The sequence below is a fragment of the Vigna radiata genome, chromosome 5, assembly GCF_000741045.1.
Source record: "Vigna radiata var. radiata cultivar VC1973A chromosome 5, Vradiata_ver6, whole genome shotgun sequence".
Classification (NCBI taxonomy): Eukaryota; Viridiplantae; Streptophyta; class Magnoliopsida; order Fabales; family Fabaceae; genus Vigna; species Vigna radiata.
Window position 1 is genome coordinate 2,420,274 of NC_028355.1, and position 22,183 is coordinate 2,442,456.

General features: G+C 29.3%; 3 protein-coding genes across 4 annotated transcripts; 1 reads left to right on the forward strand and 2 right to left on the reverse strand.

Annotated features, from left to right (window-relative positions):
• The first annotated feature begins 1,358 nt into the window (after window positions 1-1,358).
• Window positions 1,359-6,005, forward strand: LOC106762604 (uncharacterized protein At1g04910). The gene is made up of 9 exons (XM_014646606.2): window positions 1,359-2,007; window positions 2,535-2,678; window positions 2,856-2,928; window positions 3,008-3,078; window positions 3,168-3,256; window positions 3,770-3,902; window positions 4,162-4,394; window positions 4,662-5,138; window positions 5,249-6,005. Exons 1-9 carry the CDS (start codon window positions 1,642-1,644, stop codon window positions 5,445-5,447), a joined length of 1,785 nt encoding a protein of 594 aa, XP_014502092.1. The 5' UTR covers window positions 1,359-1,641; the 3' UTR covers window positions 5,448-6,005.
• Window positions 6,006-6,768: 763 nt separating this feature from the next.
• Window positions 6,769-9,714, reverse strand: LOC106760837 (MOB kinase activator-like 1A). 2 transcript variants are annotated; one of them, XM_014644268.2, is made up of 8 exons: window positions 9,590-9,714; window positions 9,415-9,506; window positions 8,480-8,528; window positions 8,261-8,369; window positions 7,990-8,083; window positions 7,376-7,509; window positions 7,105-7,268; window positions 6,769-6,971 (listed from the first exon to the last, which is right to left on the reverse strand). In XM_014644268.2, exons 2-8 carry the CDS (start codon window positions 9,438-9,440, stop codon window positions 6,900-6,902), a joined length of 648 nt encoding a protein of 215 aa, XP_014499754.1. In that variant the 5' UTR covers window positions 9,441-9,506; window positions 9,590-9,714; the 3' UTR covers window positions 6,769-6,899. The 2 variants fall into 2 exon arrangements, with proteins under 2 accessions (XP_014499754.1, XP_014499755.1); XM_014644269.2 differs by having other exon boundaries at window positions 9,415-9,515; window positions 9,590-9,707.
• A 3,241-nt stretch (window positions 9,715-12,955) lies between these two features.
• Window positions 12,956-13,940, reverse strand: LOC106760834 (auxin-binding protein ABP19a-like). The gene has a single exon (XM_014644265.2). It carries the CDS (start codon window positions 13,896-13,898, stop codon window positions 13,266-13,268), a length of 633 nt encoding a protein of 210 aa, XP_014499751.1. The 5' UTR covers window positions 13,899-13,940; the 3' UTR covers window positions 12,956-13,265.
• Between the last annotated feature and the right edge of the window lie 8,243 nt (window positions 13,941-22,183).

The following is a 22,183-nucleotide window of genomic DNA, read 5'->3' on the forward strand; positions in this document are numbered from 1 at the left end:
ATATTAAAATTGATTTATTAAAATAAATAACTTTAATTTAAAACATTAAAATTTTATTTGGTGTTCTTTGATGTTCCAACCCATAATCTCTCACAAGTAGATACTATGCTCCTCCTTTCATTTTAATTATGACAGAATAGAAGTAGAACAAGTCAATACACAATGTACTGACACATTTTTTTTCACCCTTTGTGATATGTCTAAAATTTATGTAAAATATTAGAGAAAATAACCCTTTCCTTTCTCAACTCAAGCCATTATTTCCATGATTTTATAGTGTCTAAAAAATTTAAACAAATATTTAAAAAATTTACAAAAATCAACTAAGTTTTTGGTTTTTGATTTGACGGTAATTTTTTCTATGCAAATTAACACAATCATAGGATGAATCAAAGCCATTAAAATTCGTCATGTATAAATTAATATAAGAGACCGGAGACCAAAATTCCAAGTTAAATATAGGTTTAATTATTTATTTGGTCTTTATAATTAGATGTTTTTTTAGTTTAATATTTGTTTTTAAAATTGTTTCTAGCGTTCTCATGTGATATAATTTGCATTGATTAATTTTATTTTTTGTTAAATTATCATAAACAGAATTAACTCGATGAAGACGTAGTTATAAAATCTAATCTATTTTTTGTTTTTTGTTTTTTCTGATCTTTCAGTAGGATCACTTAACTCTGCTAATTTAATAAAAGAGATCTTGATTAGTGTAAATTTTATCAAATAAAAACATAATAGAAACATCTTTAAATATTAAACTGAAAAAGCTCTTTAAATATAAAGAACAACTAAACAATTAAGTCTTAAATGCATTAACACTTGTTATTGTGAATGATAAATTCTGGATAGAGGAAGTAAATGGGGTTTTGATAGAATTTGGTGAATTTGAAGACAAAATTTATATTATTTCTTTTAGAAAATTTTGAAATAAATATGAGTGAACACATCTAGCGAACACACGCCCAAAGTTTTTTTTCCTCTTTACATATAATTTTCTTATTAATATAAAACTGACATTAAATTTTATGTAATTTTAAAAAATAAAATAAAATTTATATCTATTTATTATTATAATTTTTTTTATCTGTGGATATATAATTTTCAATGCTTCCAAAAAAACGACACAAATGCAAATAAGGTTCTCCCCTGACACACAGATTACAAATGCAGGGAGCGAAGGAGTTGACAAAATGCAGAAAAAAGTTAATTTTTTTCTAGAACAAAAACAGATTAGAAAGCAAGAAGACATTTTCAGTGATCATGGTGGTCAAGGTAGAAAACATCAAGTTAAAAGAAGAAAAAAATGAAGTACTATAAAAAGGTTGTTGGAATTTTCTCACCCAAAGCTTTTGAACATTGGACTAGCATGGTTGAACTTTAACCATTTACAGATTAATTTTCTTTGTTTTGCCTCTTTCCGTCATTAAAAAATGGTTGAAAAAGACAGTACTGAGTAACTGTAAAGCATGAAGACTTGACCGACCAAGCGCCGCGTATTATTCAGATTCAGACACGCTTAAAGAAGAAAAGAAAGAGAGAACAATCTGGAATAAAAAACCAACGATACAATCACTCACTGCAACTTTAATCAGTGGCAGCAACAAAACCACGTTCTGTGAATAGTAATAACGTGCCATGGCGCACAATAGCAGCAACAGCACCGCGGCCGTGGATGGCGGTCGAGTCAACAGCCCACGTTACGTCGGCTCAATGACTCGCCGAGCCCACTCGTTCAAACGCAAGAACAACAACCATGAAATTGAGCTTCAAATCAACTCGCCCAGATCCCCCTTGGCTCCTGCTGAAGGGTCTGTTTTGAAAAGGAATAATATTCACCAGCATCACAATCATCATGTGAGCCACAAGGAGAAAAGGAACAAGTTTGGGCACTGGGTGTTTTTTCTCTTCTGTGGGGTGTGCTTTTTTGTGGGTCTTCTCAAGATTTGTGCCACTGCCTGGTGGTTCCGATCTTCAGTACACAGTACACGTGAATCCTTTCAGGTTTCAGTTATACCGCGCCTTAATCTTATTATGACGTGATGAAGTTGTTGATCCTTGCCTTTTATACATTTGTTGAGAGGAAAACTTGTCGTTGAAAATCTTTTGTTTTCATTTCTAGTGTCCCTATTTGTCAACGATAGATTTTGCACCAAATTGTAGAAACCGAGGACAAAACTTTATCAAGGGCAGATCTTAAGTGCTTCTAGTTTTGTTTTTCCATCAGAATTAGAATTTCACTTTGATGGGAGCATATTTTAATGTTTAAATTATTATAGATTATTGAAATGAAATTTCAATGGTGCATTTCTTAAGTGCTTCTTGTGTCTTCTTAATGCATTTCTTAAGTGCTTCAATGATGAATTTCACTTTGATGACAATATATATGGTTATTAAGTAGAATAACATCAAACTTCAATTTTGATTGGAAAGCAACATTAATTGAGCTGTCTCCTAATTTGGAAGAATTAGGTAGGTTGACTGAGAATACGATAGGTTACACTAAGTAAATTACTTCACCCTCTTATCAGGAACTGTCTGACTCCATTAATAATCGAAATCTAATGGATCAAAGCTCCCATGGTTATGCACATAGGGAAGGAGCAAGTGAGGCTGAAAGAACCCAAAAGATGGTAACTGCAGGAATGATTGACAGCCACACTGACATGGCTGAAGTAAGCCTCTAATCTATATCTCATCATGTTTTCAAGTGTGTTATATTCAGTTCATTATGTTAGGTTGGAAAATAAAATTCCAAGAAATTTGGAATGAACGGCATATGGTGTTTTATTTGTGTATAAATTCTCAGATGTATTTTCCTTTTCATTTATCATCATTTCCTTTTTGTTCAGGAATCAGGAATCTGGTCTAATCCCAACTATGAGAATTTCGCCCAATGTATAGACCTGTCAAGAAATCATAAAAGTGTGTTATTTTAATATCAAGTATTTTCTGCTATTCTTGTTTTATTTTTGTCTGCTAATTTTTTAATTCTATTTTGCAGAGCTTGATGCGAAGACCAACGGCTACATTCTAGTTAATGCTAATGGTGGTCTGAATCAAATGAGATTTGGGGTCTGGATGTGGTGGTTTCTAATGAAATATTTGAAAAAGTTAGGCAGGCGACAAGCATAATCTAAGATTTTACTATATTTTGAATGCAGATATGTGATATGGTTGCTGTTGCTAAGATTATGAAGGCAACACTTGTTCTTCCTTCTCTTGATCACACTTCGTACTGGGGTGATGCAAGGTTGGTTTATTTTTACCTCCTCTGGTACTGTGGTGTTGGAAAATAGGATTGATTGGTGTATGCGCAATAATACCCTTGTTTCTTGCAAAACCAAAACTTCATTCAGTTTTCACTTAGCGATGATTACTGATAAAAGATTTGCGTAGTGCTAGACTAGTTCAAGTCGAGGCATTGCACAAATGAGAAATAGAGATGATCAAATTGCTGTAAGAAATGAACTAGGGATAAGTTTAACCAGTTGGAACATATGCTAACACCTTTTGAGAAATGTACCATCAGTTGCAATCTTAAAGCCAACATCTTTTTACAATGTTTATAATCTCTGCCTTAAATGGCAAAAGTGGGCATGTGAGAGATCTAGTTCCTTTGGATCTCTCCCTCTTCTCTTCCCCATATATTGTTTTACATCAGCTATCAATTTTTGGTTTTGATAATTATTCAGATGATGTTTTAAGTTGCAAATAAAATCCAATACTCAATACTCAATAAGTAATTTTTTTTATATGTTTGCAGTGGCTTCAAGGATTTGTTTGACTGGAAACATTTTATTGAGACACTGAAGGATGATATCCAAGTAGTTGAGACATTACCACCTGCTTATGCTGAAATTGAACCTTTCTCCAAAACTCCCATATCTTGGTCTAAGGTCAGCATAATTGTCTATTACTTCTTGAGTTTAAAATAATATGTTTGATTAATTGATTTATTGCATTCTTGTGGAAGGCGAGCAACCCATATGATGTTTTTTAGTAGCCAGGTCAAGTGAATATCAAATAAGATTATGAAATGAGAGACATATTTGCCATCCATATTGATTGAGTTTCTTTGTTCATAGAATTACAATTTTTTGTCTGTTTTCCATAATGTTTTAATGACTGTAGATAAATTTACATGCTTGTTTACAGGCCAGTTATTACAAGAATGAGGTTCTTCCTGTACTAAAGCAGCACAAAGTGATCTATTTCACCCATTCTGATTCCAGGCTTGCTAATAATGGAATACCAAGCTCAATACAAAAACTAAGATGTCGTGTAAATTATAGAGCACTGAAATATTCCTCTCCAATTGAAGAATTTGGAAACAAATTAATATACAGAATGCGACAGAATGATAGTCCTTATCTTGCGCTTCATTTGAGGCAAGTTGCAACTCTAATATTTTAGTACAATGTGAAGAGTGGATGTGGATCCTCTTCTCTTCTCAATTTTCTTCCTTTCTACTTTTTCCATTTTGCTGTATTCCATTTTTGTGTTTGAGTACATCTGTATTCTTAACAATGAAGGACTAGTTATCTGTCAGATTGAATCCTACTCTATTAGTAGTTTATCTGAACTGATAATTTTTTTTTTCTGGACTAAAAGTTTTGAATTAAATAATGACCTTGCTCTGTCTCCTTTTTTAACAGGTATGAGAAGGATATGCTTGCATTTACAGGCTGCAGTCACAATTTGACTGCAGAGGAAGATGAAGAACTACGACAGATGCGATATGAAGTCGGTCACTGGAAGGAGAAGGAGATTAATGGAACTGAGAGGAGATTGGCAGGGGGTTGTCCATTAACTCCCAGGGAAACTTCCCTATTGCTTAGAGCACTAGGTTTTACATCACAAACCAGGATTTATTTGGTAGCCGGTGAATCGTATGGTAGAGGAAGTATGAAATACCTTGAGGATGACTTCCCCAACATTTTCTCTCATTCCTCTCTGTCTTCCAAAGAAGAGTTGAATCCTTATAAGAATCACCAGAACATGTTAGCTGGTATAGACTATATTGTTGCACTTCAGAGTGATATATTTCTCTACACTTATGATGGGAATATGGCAAAAGCAGTACAAGGTCATAGGCGCTTTGAAAACTTCAAGAAGACCATCAATCCAGACAAGTAACACATTCTTCACCCATTCTTACTTGTATATTAACTGTTTGATCATGTATTCATATTTACATTACTGCTGCAACGTGAAACTATTGCTGATTAAAGGGTCGGTGCAGGGCAAATTTTGTTAAACTCGTTGATAAGTTGGATGAAGGAAAGATTTCTTGGGAGAAGTTCAGGTCCAAGGTAAAAATACTTCACAAAGACCGAATGGGTGCTCCATATCTTAGGGAGCATGGAGAATTTCCTAAGCTGGAGGAAAGTTTTTATGCAAATCCTATGCCAGGATGTATATGTGAAAGAAAACAAGATTAAAGACCTCACAGTAGGTTGTCTTTCATATGATGCCATGATGAGAGTTCCTTGTACAGAGCATTGTGGCTGTCCAATAGGTTATTTTCAGTACTTCTTCTGTGTTGAGAAAGCAGAATGTGATTGTTCAAAAGCTTGGTTATATCACAAATGCGTATTGGGGCAGGCTGCATGTTTTTTCAATACTTGAGTGTTTGAGAAAGTGTACATGCTTACATGGGACCAAGAAAAAGGGTTAAAAACTGAGCTACTCAGCTGCTGCATTTCAAATTGAAGGATCAAGCACGAGCAGCTCAAGTATACTATATATATCCCTACCATTCACAACACATGATAAACCTTGAAGGGTAAACCTCATCCTTAGTCACCCTTCTAAAGAAAAAGGGTTTTTCTTTTTGTATTTCTAGATTTTTAATTATTCAATATCTTTTCATGCCAAGAAAAGATGGCTAGATCGAATAAGCTGTATTGTTGTAGTTCATTCTTCAACAGTACAAAATACTCTGGTTTTGTGCATTAGCAATTCTTTCAAGAGCTGTTATTAGATGAGACTTTAATGTTGCTCGCTTTTTTACCCTTTTACAGAAACTTTCCGTTAATGATTAGAGTCTTGATACAATTTGTGGAACTTCTTCATTGTATGAAGAAGTTGAGAACGCAAACAAATTCATTCTATTATAATCAAACAAGAGGCTAGGAATGACTTTGGGAAACTGAACGGAAGAATGGCTTGAAACAGAGTGATAAAGAAGTTGAGACAAGTCAAAAATAACTTTGAATTTGTAATAGATTTATTAAAATGAAAATTTCAATCTAACTCATTTATTTAAACAAACTAAATTCAAATGTTTATCTTAATTTGTTCAAAAAATATAAGACTTCAGCTTTAATCATATAACTTCTTTATGACTCAAGTATTATTTTCATCATAAATTTTGGTATGAAATTCAATTCATACAAATTTTTTATATTATAAAAAATTAAAAATTTAGAAGTTATGATTTCAAAAAATATGTAATTAGCGAATATTAAGATTCGAATTAATAATTAATAGTATTTTCACTTTTTATTCTACAACTTTCAACTAACTAATCAATTAGTTTTACCAAACATTTTTTTGGTGTTGTTAATTACCTTTCTGGATTAATTCTACCAATTAACTTCAAACTTAAAGCTTTACATCGATAATCTTAATAATAAAAGTTGAATTAGATATGGATCCTTATTAATAAAATAAAATAAAAGCACCTTAGAAATAATATTTCCATGGTGTTATTAATATGATAGTGTGGAGGAAGAAAATAAAGGACTTGAAAACATCTGATAGAGACTAATACAAGGGGTTGAAAAAAGACTTTTCATTTAGCAAGTATTTTTACAATGGCACAAAAATTGTATGGCCAAGATTCCAGTGTTTAACCTCCCAAAAAACTATGGAAGAAAACATCAATAACACTATAACTGAATAATAGATTCAACAAGGTCCTCAAGAGGTGCCAACTCTGCTTTGTCTATCAAACGGAATTCCTGCAACACAATACAACCATATCAGCCACAAAATTCAGCAGATTTCAACCTGCAACAACATCTAAGCCACAAGGCAAAACAGGAATAAATAAATGTATCAATGAATTTTTCTAGAACTTTGTAACTCACTTACCCAAGTAAACAAAACAAAGTGCTTGAAGCAAGTATTAAGGTGAGCTTCTTCTTTCAAACTCACTATCTTCTGAAAATGAGAATGGTAAATGTGCGCGTATACACGGAATAATCGCTTGAAGATTGTCTTGACAACATCTCGGAAATTAGATGGAAAGGGAGCCCCTGCAGAAATTAATAAAAAGTGTGTTATGATGCAGAAAATTCAGAAAATTAGTGAATAACAGTCCAGAAAATTCAGCTAACTGGCTTTATCAGTATGTCCTACATACCCAATCTCTGAGGGAATATTGTTTCATCATCTAGTTGAGATTCAATCCAATCCATCAAGTACTCAACATATTTTGGAGCAGACACCTCTATTGGTTTCTTTATAGTAACACCATCAGCCCATCTATACTCATACCTGTAGATTTAATAAGTAATATATTCAATACTTGTTTCATATATATGTATAATATTGTTGTTTACATTGATTTAAATTCTTCATTTTAGGATATGAAGCTATGGATAATTGACAAAACTAGACCATGAAAAAGGTAAGGAAAAATGGCAAAGAAAATGTGAAAAAGGGTGTTGCAGTCTCAAGGAACATAGTATGCTCTATTATTCGCATGTTTTATGTAAAATAAATTTTCCCAGTTTCTTGGTTGAAATCTGTTTCCTTTTGTCCCTTTTGGTTGAAATCTGCTCTATGAATCTTCTTAGAAAATGTATTTAGCTATAAACTGCACATTCAAGTCAAGAATCTCCCACATAACTCCAAACCTACTCATTCTCAAACATTCAAAAGGTACAGAAAAGATAAACATAGTAGCCTATCTGATCTAGCTGCAACAATGCTATGTAAGTAAATTAAGAAGAGTGGTTGAAGGATGAACAATACTTTGGTCCGGCAGACATTGTAGGGCAGTTATTTGCTGTGCAGAATTCAGTAAGTGTACCAAACAGGATATTCACTTGATTAAAGAAGTCAACAGCTGCACATAGAAACAAAATATAAATAACTGTGCAGAATTTCTTAACTTTGTCATGAAATATGTTCACCAATGACAAAAAGTAACCGCGCTATGCATAAATAAAACACCAAGCACTGTCAATCTAAAGTTAGAAACTAGAGTACTATCTGCAAAGAGCCAAATATTAGAGATTCTTACTGTTTACAGCTAGCCACTCGTTGATATCTTCACCAGGAGGCAGTTTAACTGCTTCCCTCAAGTTTCCACTACCCAACGTGGCATCGATGTGTTTTTGAAGTTGAGCACCCTGTATTTATAACCAAAATGCATAGAAGGCTCAATTGGTTGGACATAAACCATAAACAAACAAAAAATGCAAAAGAATCCATCAACCATTCTACCAGCAAAAATACCAACCTTACTTCCCGATGGGGCACTCTTTTTTGGACGAAATGTTTTTTGGTTTCTGCATTGATCAAAGTTTGATTGCATGAGTAGTCATTTACAGAAAAAAAAAAAAAAAAAAAAAAGTACATCACAAAACTTTGAAGAGACAATCATTTCACTTTCAGAAAATGTTACAGATTGGAGCAATTTTGGTCATATAATGGTTTCTACCAGTGATCTATGCCCAATAAATGCCATGGATTCAAACCAGAAGCAACTAAAACTCAAAAAGAATCCATCTACCACAAAATAAAGTATGAGCATATTTCTGCCATGACAAAACCTAGTAATGTCACTCAGTTTAGAAACATTTAATATATCAGGAATTTCACCCCTTGTTCGGTTCGAAAGATGTAAAGGGCTAAAATTCCTTCCTTGCAACTTTTGCCTCTCCCCCGATATTGCGAGATTATATTTTTCACCCTCCTCCATCCTCTGATCTAAACATCCCTTATTACATTAATTAGATGCCTATTTGAATTCTCTGTCCTGAATCGCTTGATCAATTCCGACTATCACCTTCAGAATGTGGCAAAAACACCATTGCTATAATATAATAAAAATAATAATCAAATTAAGGCATAGAGATTTCATAGCCATGTTATCAACACAATCAGTAATCATTATGTCTGTTATAGTTTTATCTATCTGATCAACCACCCCGTTTAACAGAACACAGAAGACAATTTACGTACAAACAGATTAAGAAAACTCTAAGATCAAACAAAGGGATATAAAAACACATCTTAAAACAAATCAAGAGCAGCCTCAAAAATAAAAATCCAAGCTCATCCTCAAAAGGGTAAAACAAGAACACATAAAAATACAATTTTTCTACAAAAAATCACAGAATCACAATGAAAATATCAAACAGAAGAAATAAGAGAGGAAGTGAAATGAAAAACCTGTTTCCAAGACCGAAGAGACTCATGGTGACTCAATCCCAAGTGTCTCTTTTTCTTGAAGATCCAAATACCAAAGGGTCGTCCTATCACAACTACAAACACTAAAATTTGATGAATTAGCAAAACAAATTTATATTTATATATATATACAGACACAGAGACAGAGAGTGCTTACCCTCCTCATTGCCAGTCTGTCATTTCTTCCGTTTCTCTCTCTCTCTCTCTTCCCCCAAAATAGAGAGAGAAACCGAAAAACTCCATTTGCCAACCTGCATTATGCTTACCTGGCTGGCTCTGCCTCATGTTCCTCTTTTTTTTCTCCTAATTTTCCACCTTTTTCTTATCCCTTTTATTTTTGGCATATATTCTTATCCTCATTTGGTTATTTTTCCTTTTTAGCCTCTTACAATTTTAAGAGTTTGATGAATGAATGATAGGCTTGAATTCAGATATCCTTTTTTATTATAACAGTCGCACATGAATTCAGGCATCAAATTAATGGTAAATGAAAGCATTAAAAAAAAATATCCTTTTTTATTCCTCAAGAAAATTTTATGGTGGTAGGCTTAAGTTTGAAATGTTCTCTTCAAAATATAGTAACTTAAATCTATCCAAGTTGTCATAATTTGTTGTACAACGTTAAATATAATGTTTTCCTATATCAGTGGAAAGATAGAGAAGAAAAAAACTATAACAGAACAAAAAATAAATGGATTAATTTTTAAGTGGCTTTGACAAGTTTCTTAAGTCACAAGTTCTTAATTTAAAAATGTTTTTAATTTTTTTGGCGAAATATAATTGTCAAAATCACGTTGAAGGTTCTCTCTCATCCAATCATTTACAGCTTGATGCCAACTTTATATAGAGTACTATATGTTTAATTTATAAGTATTAATTGGGATGAGATCATCCATCATGCACATAATAATTGTTGTGACCACTTTGTGAATAATTCCTTCCCTTCTTTTTATTTGATTTTCATTATATGTTCTGAAACTTTTTTTAATACATACTAATTAATGGTTGTTAAAATTTAAGTTTCGTATGTGTCTTTAATACTTGCTATATGGTGTGAGTTATTTTTCTCTACGTTGCCTACCAAATATTTGCATTTTATATATATCAATAAAAAAAACATAATATATAGTTTTAAAATATACAAAAATTCTAAATAATTTGATATTTTTTATTGTTAAAATTTCATAAAAATTGATACGTAATATATTTATATAAAGATAAAATTCAATGGTTGGAATCGTATAACATATACCTTTTATATCATTCCCTAATTTTTAATTCAATAATTCTCTTATCATTGCAATTCTATTGTAAATCCCACGTCAATTAGAGATAAGGTCAATTTATAATATATAAGTGGGATGCAGACCTCACATTACAAACTGATTTTATAAGGTTGACTTAGGTCTAAAACTCACTTCTAACAAATTCAACGCAAAATTATTATTACAAAGGAAAACAAACACAAGATAATTTTGCAAAACATTCAAAGTTATAATAAAATATAAGCTTACATTTTGTATTAGTCCCTTTAAAAAAGGTTTACTAACAAATGATACAAGTATTTTCGTTTTTTTTTTAAGAAATTTCATTAATAGTTTATATTTAAGAATGAAATTACATATTAATTTTAAAAAGGGTTTGATAGAATTATAAAGTTTTTCGCAAATGTACACTATGTAGTTAGTGTTTTTTTTTAGATTATTTTTTAAATAGCTTCTTATAAAACTTTTGTATAAGGATTTAAACAATATACACCATCTACATAGGAAATAGAAAATAAAAGATATTTTATAAAGTTTTATTGGTTGTAGGTTTTCTTTTAATTTTTGTACATTTATTAGGCAAAGAGTCTGTATCTGCAACCACTGAATTTTAGCATTTGTCAAGTTTTTTATGTTTTTTTTTGGGTTTTTAATAAGTGGGTTTATTTATACTTGAATAAAAAATAAATGTAAATATTTTTGTAAGCTTCTTTTTATGCATTCTTCTCTAATTTTCTGTTAAGAGGAATCCATCAGAAACTAATATATTCCTTAATATGATTTTATTTCAAGTGGTAATAGAAGATTTGTATGGTTTAATGTCTTATTGTGTACGTGTTGATTTTTTAGTTTTATCAGACATTACAAGATCAAAATGCATCCAAATTTAGTAGACAACATAAACATGTGGACATTTTAGACCTATTTGATAAAATGAAATATCACCTAATTTTGAAAGAAGTTGAATCACAACATTGATGATTGATATAAATAACAATTAGTAGTTCTTATTTTTTAAGTATACTTTTGAAAACTTTAATTTTTTATGTTTTTAGTTTACCCAATGATAAAAATCAGTAATAACATAATTTTAGTTTATTAAAAAGAGCAGTTTATTAGAAAATATTTTATTTCACTTTAAAATAAAAGAATTAGCAACATTTTTTACATGTTACATAAACAATATTAATATTTATATAATGTAGTCTCTATTTAAAAATGTTACCATAACTATTTAATAACACTTTTAAAATGTTACCTTTTACTAAAAAAAAATTTACAAGAAAAATTTCGGTAACACTTTTTTATAATGTAACTTTTATTAAAAATATGTTACTAAAAAGGTTTTTGCAACATTTTTAAAATGTTACATTTTCTTTACTGAAATATCACTTGAAACTTTTAGTAACACGTAAATGTTTCTATTAATATATAAAAAGTAACTAAAAGTTTTTAGTAACACAGAGAAATACCTAACATTTGATAAAATGTAACTAAATTATATTAGTAACATATTTTTTAATGCTACTAAATGTAATATATTTAGTAGTGCAAAACCATTTTATTTCATGATGGCTAAGAAAGCAAACAGACATGTAAAAGAAAGAAACAACAAATACCATGTCAATTTCTTCCGTGGCAAAAGATTATAGTAATTAAATAGTGATTACACAAAGCCATTCTACTAAACACAAAGTCTTAAGCAAGAAATCAATATTGTTATCATTATTAACTATTTTATTGGTTAAATAAAATTTTAATTTTAATTTCAAAGTATTTTAATTGAATGGTCGAAATTAGTTATACCTAAAAAATCATTTACATCTTATAATGTTTCAGTAATATGTATACAAAGTACGAATTAGTTAACACACGAATAATTTTAAAATAGCAATTCATTTTATCTTTTATTTTCTTTCATTCTAGTGATTATAACAAGTAATATTATATATATATATATATATATATATATATATATATATGAAAAACTTTTTTTAACAACATTTTTTTAACAATTTTTTGACAACGCATACGTGGCAGTTTGTGATTCGTCTGTTTTAAATATTTTTTAAACATAAATTCAAATAGACCAATAAAATGATGACACGTGTCCCGTTGTAAAAAAAGTTGTCAAAAAATATTGTCAAAATATCATTGTCCATATATATATATATATATATATATATATATATATTAGATACTCATATGATTCTAATTTCCTTTCTTTTCTTTATGTTGCTTCTAACAAAAACAATAAGTGGCAGAAAATATCAAACATTTATTGATCTTGTAGCAGAAATTTCTGAAGTTGGTAGTGATCAGCCTCAAAGAAGCTTAATTACTTGACTTGACAAGAAGAAACTAACAATATAACCGAAACCAAATCACTGCTGGTCTGGTTAACAAAACCTGCTAAAGAAGAAGAACCTCGTGCATGCTTTTACATGCATGCAAGGACGCTAGATCCTAAACGAAAATCACAGAAATAATTAAATTTAACAAAAATGACAGAAACCCTTGAGTACATACTCCTAGATTTTTTCATGGACAAATCCGTAAGACTTGAATTTAACCTGATCCTCCAAGAACACCCTTGAGCTTCTTGACCACAGCAGCATCAATGAAAGTGGTTTGGGTGATGAGTTCAGTGGGGAAGTCACTCTTGAACAAAGCAAAGTCGAGAATCTGGAGGCCAGGGTTGGCACTGCTGAAGCTCACAAAAGCTAAAGCCTGAGACTTACCAGAGTTGATTTGGAAGTGCAGCAAGCCCTGAGGGAACACCATGATGTCACCCTTTTCGAGGGTTTTGAGGTACACATTGTTGCCGGAATCAACGAATCCAGCACAGATTTGACCCTCTACAACAACCAACAGTTCTGAGGCTCCAGGGTGTGTGTGGAGTGGGATAACCCCATCGGGTGCCAAGTCCAAACGTGCAACAGAAATGCCAAGGCCATTGACACCAGGAAACTGAGCATCAAATGCTGGAGTCACTGCAGCTTTGATGATGTTTGAGGTGTTGCCAGCAGTGCCAAGGCCAGAGTAGACAAAGTCATTCACTGTCACGTGTGCAGGCTTCTTGCATGAGTAGCCTGCAGGGCCATTGGGAGCTGTGTAATCTGCCACACAGAAATCTACCACAGAAGCGTGGGAGAGAGAGAGCAGTGATAAACAAAAGAAGATGCCCAGAACTATCTTCATTCTTCTTGATAGGTTTGTCTGTGTGAGAGATTTAGTTCTATTATATATATGAGTCCGAGTGTCGATATTTCTTAATACAACGTTGCCTTTCAATATGGTTGTGTGCGTGAGTGTGGATAGATTTTTCTTACATGTCTTGTACGTGGAAACGACACATTCTGAGCTAAGTCCGGTGCATGTGAACGACAACTTTTTCTTCCCGGATAACAACAACAAGTATCTTTTGGCTTCAAATGGGTGTGAAAAACAGGATCTTCTACGTATCTTTCTAACACTCTAAAAGAAAATATATAGTTTATTTGGAGGATCAGTTGCTCTAGTATGTAACGTGATTCTTGAAATTAACCCCACAATGATTCTTGAAATTAACCAACGAATAGTAAAATGAGTATATAATATGTTTATAGCAGAAGCATTGTTGATGGAATTTGAGTGGGGGAAAGGTGGTCCATGCAGAAGCACATGGGCAGAAGAAGACGTTTTGACAGCTATCGAAGGACCCTCTGCAAGTCTTGAAAACTTGTATATCTGTGGTCATCTTGAATTCCCCATCTTGCAGGGAACCAAAAGATGAAATTGGTCTAAATAATATGTTTTTCTCTTGAGGTGAATAGGATCATCATTCTGCACATATTCTGCCAAGTCTGGTACCATCCTCCATCCCTATGTCACTCTCATTCTCATCAAAATACCTTTTCTCTTGTCTCTGTATCAAGTCATATCAGTCTTTACCGTTGCATTACTCTTGGATTCCAACATATTTTTTAATTTCAAAGACTTCCCTAGAAAAAGGTGCAGATTTTTTTCACATTTCTGCACAAATTACACCTGCACTGCGCTTTCCTGTAAACTTATCTCTCACTCTATAGATAGATAAATATAGATAGGATAACGATACTTTTACAACATTTCTTTTACAACATTTTAATATCAGTATCATTTGCTGTCATTACGTGAATAACTTCTCTTGATTTATAATTATTATTATCATTTGATTGTGAAATAATTTTAAATCACGTAATAATAAAATGTTGTTAAAATATATATATATATATATATATATATATATATATATATATTTATATTTACTTCCGGCAATGAAAACTTGAATATTGATTGAAATGTGGCATAATTTTTAATAATATTTTAGTATATGCAATTCTAGGAGATTTTATTCAAAAATATCTTTTAAAATTGTTGTCGTATAAATATAACTAAAATTTTAAGATAGTTGCTATATTTTACATATACAAAGTTATAAATAATTATTGAAAATGTTCTCACTAAAGATTATTATAATTTATGTATAAAAACTATTAAATAATTTATATTAATATTATAGGTCAATTTTCACTTTATGCTATTATGACTGACAAAAAAATTTTAAACACATTTTATGTTTACTATTTTATTTTTAGGTTAAATATGTTTTTAGTCCTTTTGGGGCGATTTTGGTTTTAGTCCCTCTTTCAAACTAAGGTACAATTTAGTCTTTCAACTTTAGAAAACTCTGGTTTTAGTCATTTTTATCAAATTTTTTTAACTTTATTTGTTGTTTCAAACGCGTTTCTCAATTAACATTGAAGCAAAAATGTGTCAAACAATGTAAACAATCCAAATGCTATAATGCTATGATGAAACATGTTTGAAACAACAAATAAAGTTAAAAAAATTTGGTAACAATGACTAAAACCAGAGTTTTCTAAAGTTGAAGGACTAGATTGTACCTTAGTTTGAAGGAGGGACTAAAACCAAAATCGCCCCAGGGACTAAAAACATATTTAACCCTTTATTTTCTAATCTCTGTTTATTTATGAATTTAAAAGTTAAATTTTGTAGTGACTGAAATATTATTGAAAGTGGACTGTCAATTGGTGCAACTGTTGTTCAAAAAATATTTTCCTTTAGTTAATAAAAAGAAATTTCAAAATTATTGAATTAAGGGTTTAGGAATCTTAATTTTAGTACAAAGTAGGTGTACGTTGGTCCATGCTATTTACACCATCTCCCTTTTACTAATTGCACTTTTTTTCAACTTCATTTTTCATTAAATTACCCTTCTCCATCGTAAGCTCTCTCTCCCTTCGTTTTCTTTCTTCTGGACTTAATCAATCCAGCTGAATCATACATATTTGAATATTAATTCTAAAATAAAAATTAATTTCAGATTATACAGTTTAAATTTACTATTCTAGAATAAATCTTTTAAAATATTTTCTAATGCAGTTTAAGTTTTATTAATATATATTTGGATAGTACTTTCTGAAAATTGCAAAAGAAAAACTGTTATTTTTCTCGTTTCACTATTATCAGAGGTGTACGGAGAAATTGTGAAAATTATTTTGAAAAGTTTTTCTTGGAATGAATTTTACATATTTTGAAAATTTTATTTCAAAAAAATTATTCTGAAAAACATTATTTTTTAGAAAATATATTCCGTAGATTTTATTTCAGAAAACTTCTTTTGAAATACGTTTCAGAAACTCTGCATCGGATATTCTATTCTAAGAATTTTGTCTTGAAAATTTTGTTTTAAAGATTATATTCCAAAAAATTTCAGAAAATTTATTCTAAAAATACCTTTGAAATAAATAATCAAAAAATTATTTTTCTAAAGGGTAAAATAGCTATTTTAAAAAATTATGGGGTGCGCCAATAAATTATGGAGATTTAAGAATAAAAAGCCTCCATTTGGATGTCATGTTGTAGTCCAAACAACGACAACCCAGTAACGTTACTATAATAAAAAATCCATTTCTTTTGTGTGGAAGTATTCTTAATTAATTTGGGCCTATCGAATGGGTCCAATTTTTGTGAAAGAAGGTACTTGTTTGGTTTAATTGGTGTCTTTTTCTTTTTTTTTACTTTGTACCTTCAATCGCTTCACCTTATACTTCTAAATTATTTTAAAATTTCAAAACTATCTTTTGTAATTTAAAAAATTTGACATTACTTCAAAAGATTTCAAAATTTTTTGAAAAAATTTTCTCTAATGAATTTTAAAATCCGTTGATAAGATTTTTTTTAATTAATTTTAAAATTTGTTAAAGAATTTTTTTATTGGATTTGAAATTCATTAAAGGATTTTTCAAAGGTTTCAACAGATCCGTTGATTTTTTCTTCAACAAATTTCAAAATTTGCTTAGAATTTTTTTTTTTAATAAATTTCAAAATTTAGTAAAAAAAAAAATCTTCATCAAATTTTAAAATTGTAACTTCTAAAACTATTTTTGAATATTTAAAGTGTGAGATGAAATGTTTGGAGATAAAAAAAACAACTTTATGGTATGTTTTATTTTATCAAATTCAAATTAATTAAACTGAATTATGAATGAGTTTATTTGATTATCGTATTTTATATTTTACTTTATTTTAGAAATAAGAGAATGTGTTTAAAGTTTATTATTTCAAATAATCTATACTTAAAAAGGACATCGTAAAAAAACTTAAACTAAAGACTGTTTAGATAACTACTCTTTTAATCAAAATAATGTTACATTGCACATACAAGGAAAAAAAAACAAAGAATAAGAAGAATAATACACAAATTCAATACATTGAAACAAAAACCCTAATTTTGTGAAGTGTGTGATTATGATGGTATATATATGTTAGTTTGGATTGAACGTGTTGAACAGTTGACCTCTTTATTTTGATGGTAATAAAAGCATGCATTGGAAAATTCAACACTAAGGTGCCTGATTAGGTTTAGGACTAACTTTTTGGCAAAGTGGACCACAGATATCATGTGCATAGGTACCAAACATTGTGGTATAACATCAAAATATTAAAACACCAACCTTAGTTTTTTCTTTCTGTTTTTTACTTATTAGATTGAATTATGGAGTCTATTGAAAAAAGTGCTACGTTAATAATTAGCCAATGGACCGCATGTCGCAGAAAGTGGTTAGTTTCATGCCATTTTTCAACGCAATGTGCCTAACACTGCATGCTCAAATCAAAATGAAAATAAAATTCTACGATATTTTTATTATAACCAAAGTTAATGTAAGAATTTCGCAATTACTTCAAGTTCAAGATTAGACATTTAATTGGATAGAGTGAGGATCATTCTGACTTATATGTTGTTTTTTATCATGTTTAAGTGGAATCTTTAACACTAAGTATACATTAATGTTTATATATATATTAAGTAAATAATAATTTTTATGACTAATTATCTTACACAAGTTTCGTGGTTACATTTACTGTTTTGCGGATAAAGAGTGAAACAAATAAAAAATAAATTTTAAAAACTATGTATTGTATAATTGAAAACAAAAAATATAAAATAAAGTTATTAGATGAGGGGATGATTTACATTAAGAAATTTCATTTGCTTTCTATTTAATAGTGCTGACTTAAAAAATAAGAAAGACTAAAAGGTTATGCTATATTCTATTTGTAAATTAAAATTTTAACTATTTTTGTTACTTTTTTATAAAATGTATAGTTTCTCAAAAAAAAACTATTGTCTTTTATTTTTTTTAAAGGTTTAATAGGTTCGGAAGTCCCTATATTTGGAGGTTTGTTTCAATTGGATCCTCCAATTTTTGAAGTGATCAATTAGGTCCCTAATTTTGTCAATTTGAATCAATAAAAGCATTTCTGTTAAATGCAGTTAACGCCGTGAAGTTTTTGAACATGTAGCACGCTGACATTTCCAAGTGGCATCGTTTCAAGTGCATAGGTGGATTATAAAAGGGTGAAATCCCTAAATTAAAAGGGTGTATTTGAAGGTGAAATCCCTAAATTAAAAGGGATTTCATCCTTTTATAATCCACCTATGCACTTGAAACGGTGCCATCTGGAAGCGTCAGCGTGCCACATGTTCAAAAATTTCACGGCATTAACTGCATTTAACGGAAAGACTTTTATTGATTCAAATTGACAAAATTAGGAACCTAATTGATCACTTTCAAAATTGGATGACCCAATTAAAATAAACCCCCAAATATAGGGACCTCCGAACCTATTAAACCTTTTTTAAACTAAAGAAGTTAATCAAGTTAAATTTATATATGACTTTGAGGACAAAAATATAAAGTGAAAGAAGATAATTAAGTTAAATTTATGAAGGAAGATTGTGAATTATCTGAATTTAAAATTTCATGTCGACGATTTTAGTTGAGTAAAGTAATATTACGAGTCGTCTTTGAGTTAGAGATAAATTCTTATTGTCTTAAATATATTATAATATGTTGTTATTAATTAAAGTGGATGCTCTAAATTGTTTAATTATTACATAAAAAGTATGGTCGTATTAAAATATACTTTAAGATGTATTCCAGATTTAAAATAGTGATTTGAGCTATAATTTATTTATAGCTAGAGTGGAAAATGTGTTCATCGAGGTGTTTAAAACATATTGATAAGACTGAATATATGTTAACCATTAAACATGTTAATATATGTCCAGGATAACTTTTGGTTGATTTTGGAACCATTAAACATTTTTACAAAAAAAAGATTAAAAAAAAATCATGTATATCTCATTCAAACGAAAAGTAGATCCAGATAATTTTCTTTTTTCTAAAAAAATATTCAATCAAGTAATGATATTGTTGTTGAAGCAACAATCTAATCACTTAAGTGAAAATCACGTTAGTTAATATCTTTTAATTTAACTTAAGCAAAAATTTGTTACTCAAATGACATATATATGATGTTTATATAGAGTAAAATTTATATATATATATATATATATATATATATATATATATATATATATATATATATATATATGAATATATATCATATATTGTAATGAATTGATATTTTATAAATGAGGATGCGGATAATTATTATGATGGATAATTAAGAAAGAGACATCATTAATATGCTTAAATGTGAGTATTAAATTAAGAATCCATGAAAATCTAATAAAGATTTTTGGAACATTAAATTGAAGATGAAAATAGTCAATATTCAATTAAAAGTATTGAAATAATCCTTTAATGAAAGATTTTCTAATGAGATCCATACTTCGATAATTAAATTGCGAAATATACAAATTTTGTTGGAATTTAAGAATATTAGAGATAATTTGAGATTCATGAAGAGTTATAATTATTCATGCAAAGTTATAATTATTTATGGAGAGACGTAACTAATAAAAATTCGGTATCTCTTGGATTTGAAAGATGCCTGATCAACATCTATATATCGAAAGTATGAGACTTAAAAGACTTCAGAGACTTTTTATCTACATTCAGTTATTCTCTTAACACACAAATTAATTCCTGAGAATCATATTCTTATTTAACGTTAATATTTAGAGTGAGTATTATCGTTGTATTTTTTATTTGTATATCAAAAGCGGATTTAGTGATCCTTTTCACCCTTATAAGGGACGAAATATTACTTTTAGAGAAGTGTCACCTAAAAGAATATATCAAGTCTACATTGTTATTCATCTTGTTTTCCTAAGTTTTTAGAAAATTGTTCCAACAAATTGACAACAAATGTTAATATGTAATTTTTAACTTTTAAAAAAAAGTTCAATGAATATAATAATTTTGTTAAAAAGATTTATACATATATAAAATATACAAAAACTCAATATGTGTACATTGTTTTGTAGTGTTAATCTAGAAAAAAAAAAACTGAACTCAAAAAACTTATATAAATTTATCTAACATATGAATACTAACTTAAATTTGAAACATGTTAAATACCACATTTCATATGTTAATTTACTTGAACAAATGTTTTTTAAATTAATTATATGTTCATTGCTTTTGAAAAATCTTCATATAAAATACGAAGTCTGATCAAGCTAACAACTTTAAAAATAATAAATTAATATATAATCGAATAATGTATGAAAAGTTTCGTACCATTAACCGAAAAACAACCAACTATTATACGATATTTTGACAACTTTTATGTTTATATATATATATATATATATATATATAATGTTCTACATTTAATATTTTATTATTAAAAGAATTCTTAAACAGGTGCTCTAAAAAATGTTCATTTTTAAACTAAGTATAAAGCGTAAGTTTAGAAAGACATAAAATAAACGTTTCTGAAATGAATAATTTTTAAACTTTTTATTTTAAAAAATAAAGTCTGTATTGCTATCTATTTTATTTTTAAAAAATAATTATTTAACCAAACAAAGAATTTTCTGTTGTTTTAATGTGTTTGTTTTAAAGACACGCATTTTTTCTAATTTGAATATACAAATTCTATCTATTTATCAAACAAGTAATTATTTTGAAAGTGACATATTTTAAAAATACTTATTTTTAACTTCAGTAAAAATAAAAGAAAACAACTTATTTTAAAATATAAATATTAGACAAACATAGTAAAGATTAAAATATGTATAATTTTAAGAAAAATAAACTCACCCAAAAACTAAGTGAAGCCATGTTGTTTGTGTCCGAAAGATATGATAATGACTAAAGTCAACAGGAAAGTTGCGAAGAATTCCTAGAGGTGCCTTTTTTGACCATTAAGGTGGAAAAATAGAAAGATTGAAACTATTGAAAATCGAATTGGAATTCGTCACACTCCTTAATGGATTCATGAAAATTAGATGATTATTCGAACTGGTCTTAGAAAATTACTTGAACAATATTTCTGTACGAATACATAAGATTCCTAAGCATGACATTTATAAAAGATGGAGAAACATCCTAAACACTTGACATTTGAAGAAAATGGACACAGCATTTAGGATACCATTATGGAAGTTCATTATGTGATTATTGGAGGTGGTCATCATAAAATAAATGAAAGACAAGTTGATTTATATAAGAATTTTATAAATATTTATATAATTTTTGTAATAACTATTCAAGATAATTGAGTTTCATTAGTCAATAGCATATGGTATGAGTTTCATTAGTCAATAGCATATGGTATGAGTTTCATTAGTCAATATAACATATAGTATGATTTAGATTCAATTTTAAAAACATTCATGCATTGAGTTGAATACTTATGTCAATCATATACATGTTATGAATTTTTTGACATCAAAGTTAATATCAACAACAATATTTCCTTGTACAAAGCTCACAATTATTCTAAACCATTATGAGAAGGTTAATTCATTTTCATCCTTTAACTCAAGGTATTATTTAATATTAATTTCAGAGCTGTAAATTTTTTTCGACTCTCATCACCTAAACCTCATTCTCGTTCTCTATATGAGTATGAGAATTTAGTAGAATGAGGATGACTTCACTTTTTGGATTCAAAATCAATGTAACCATACCTTATTAAATATGATACTTCTCCTTATGTATGATCATATTGATAAAATT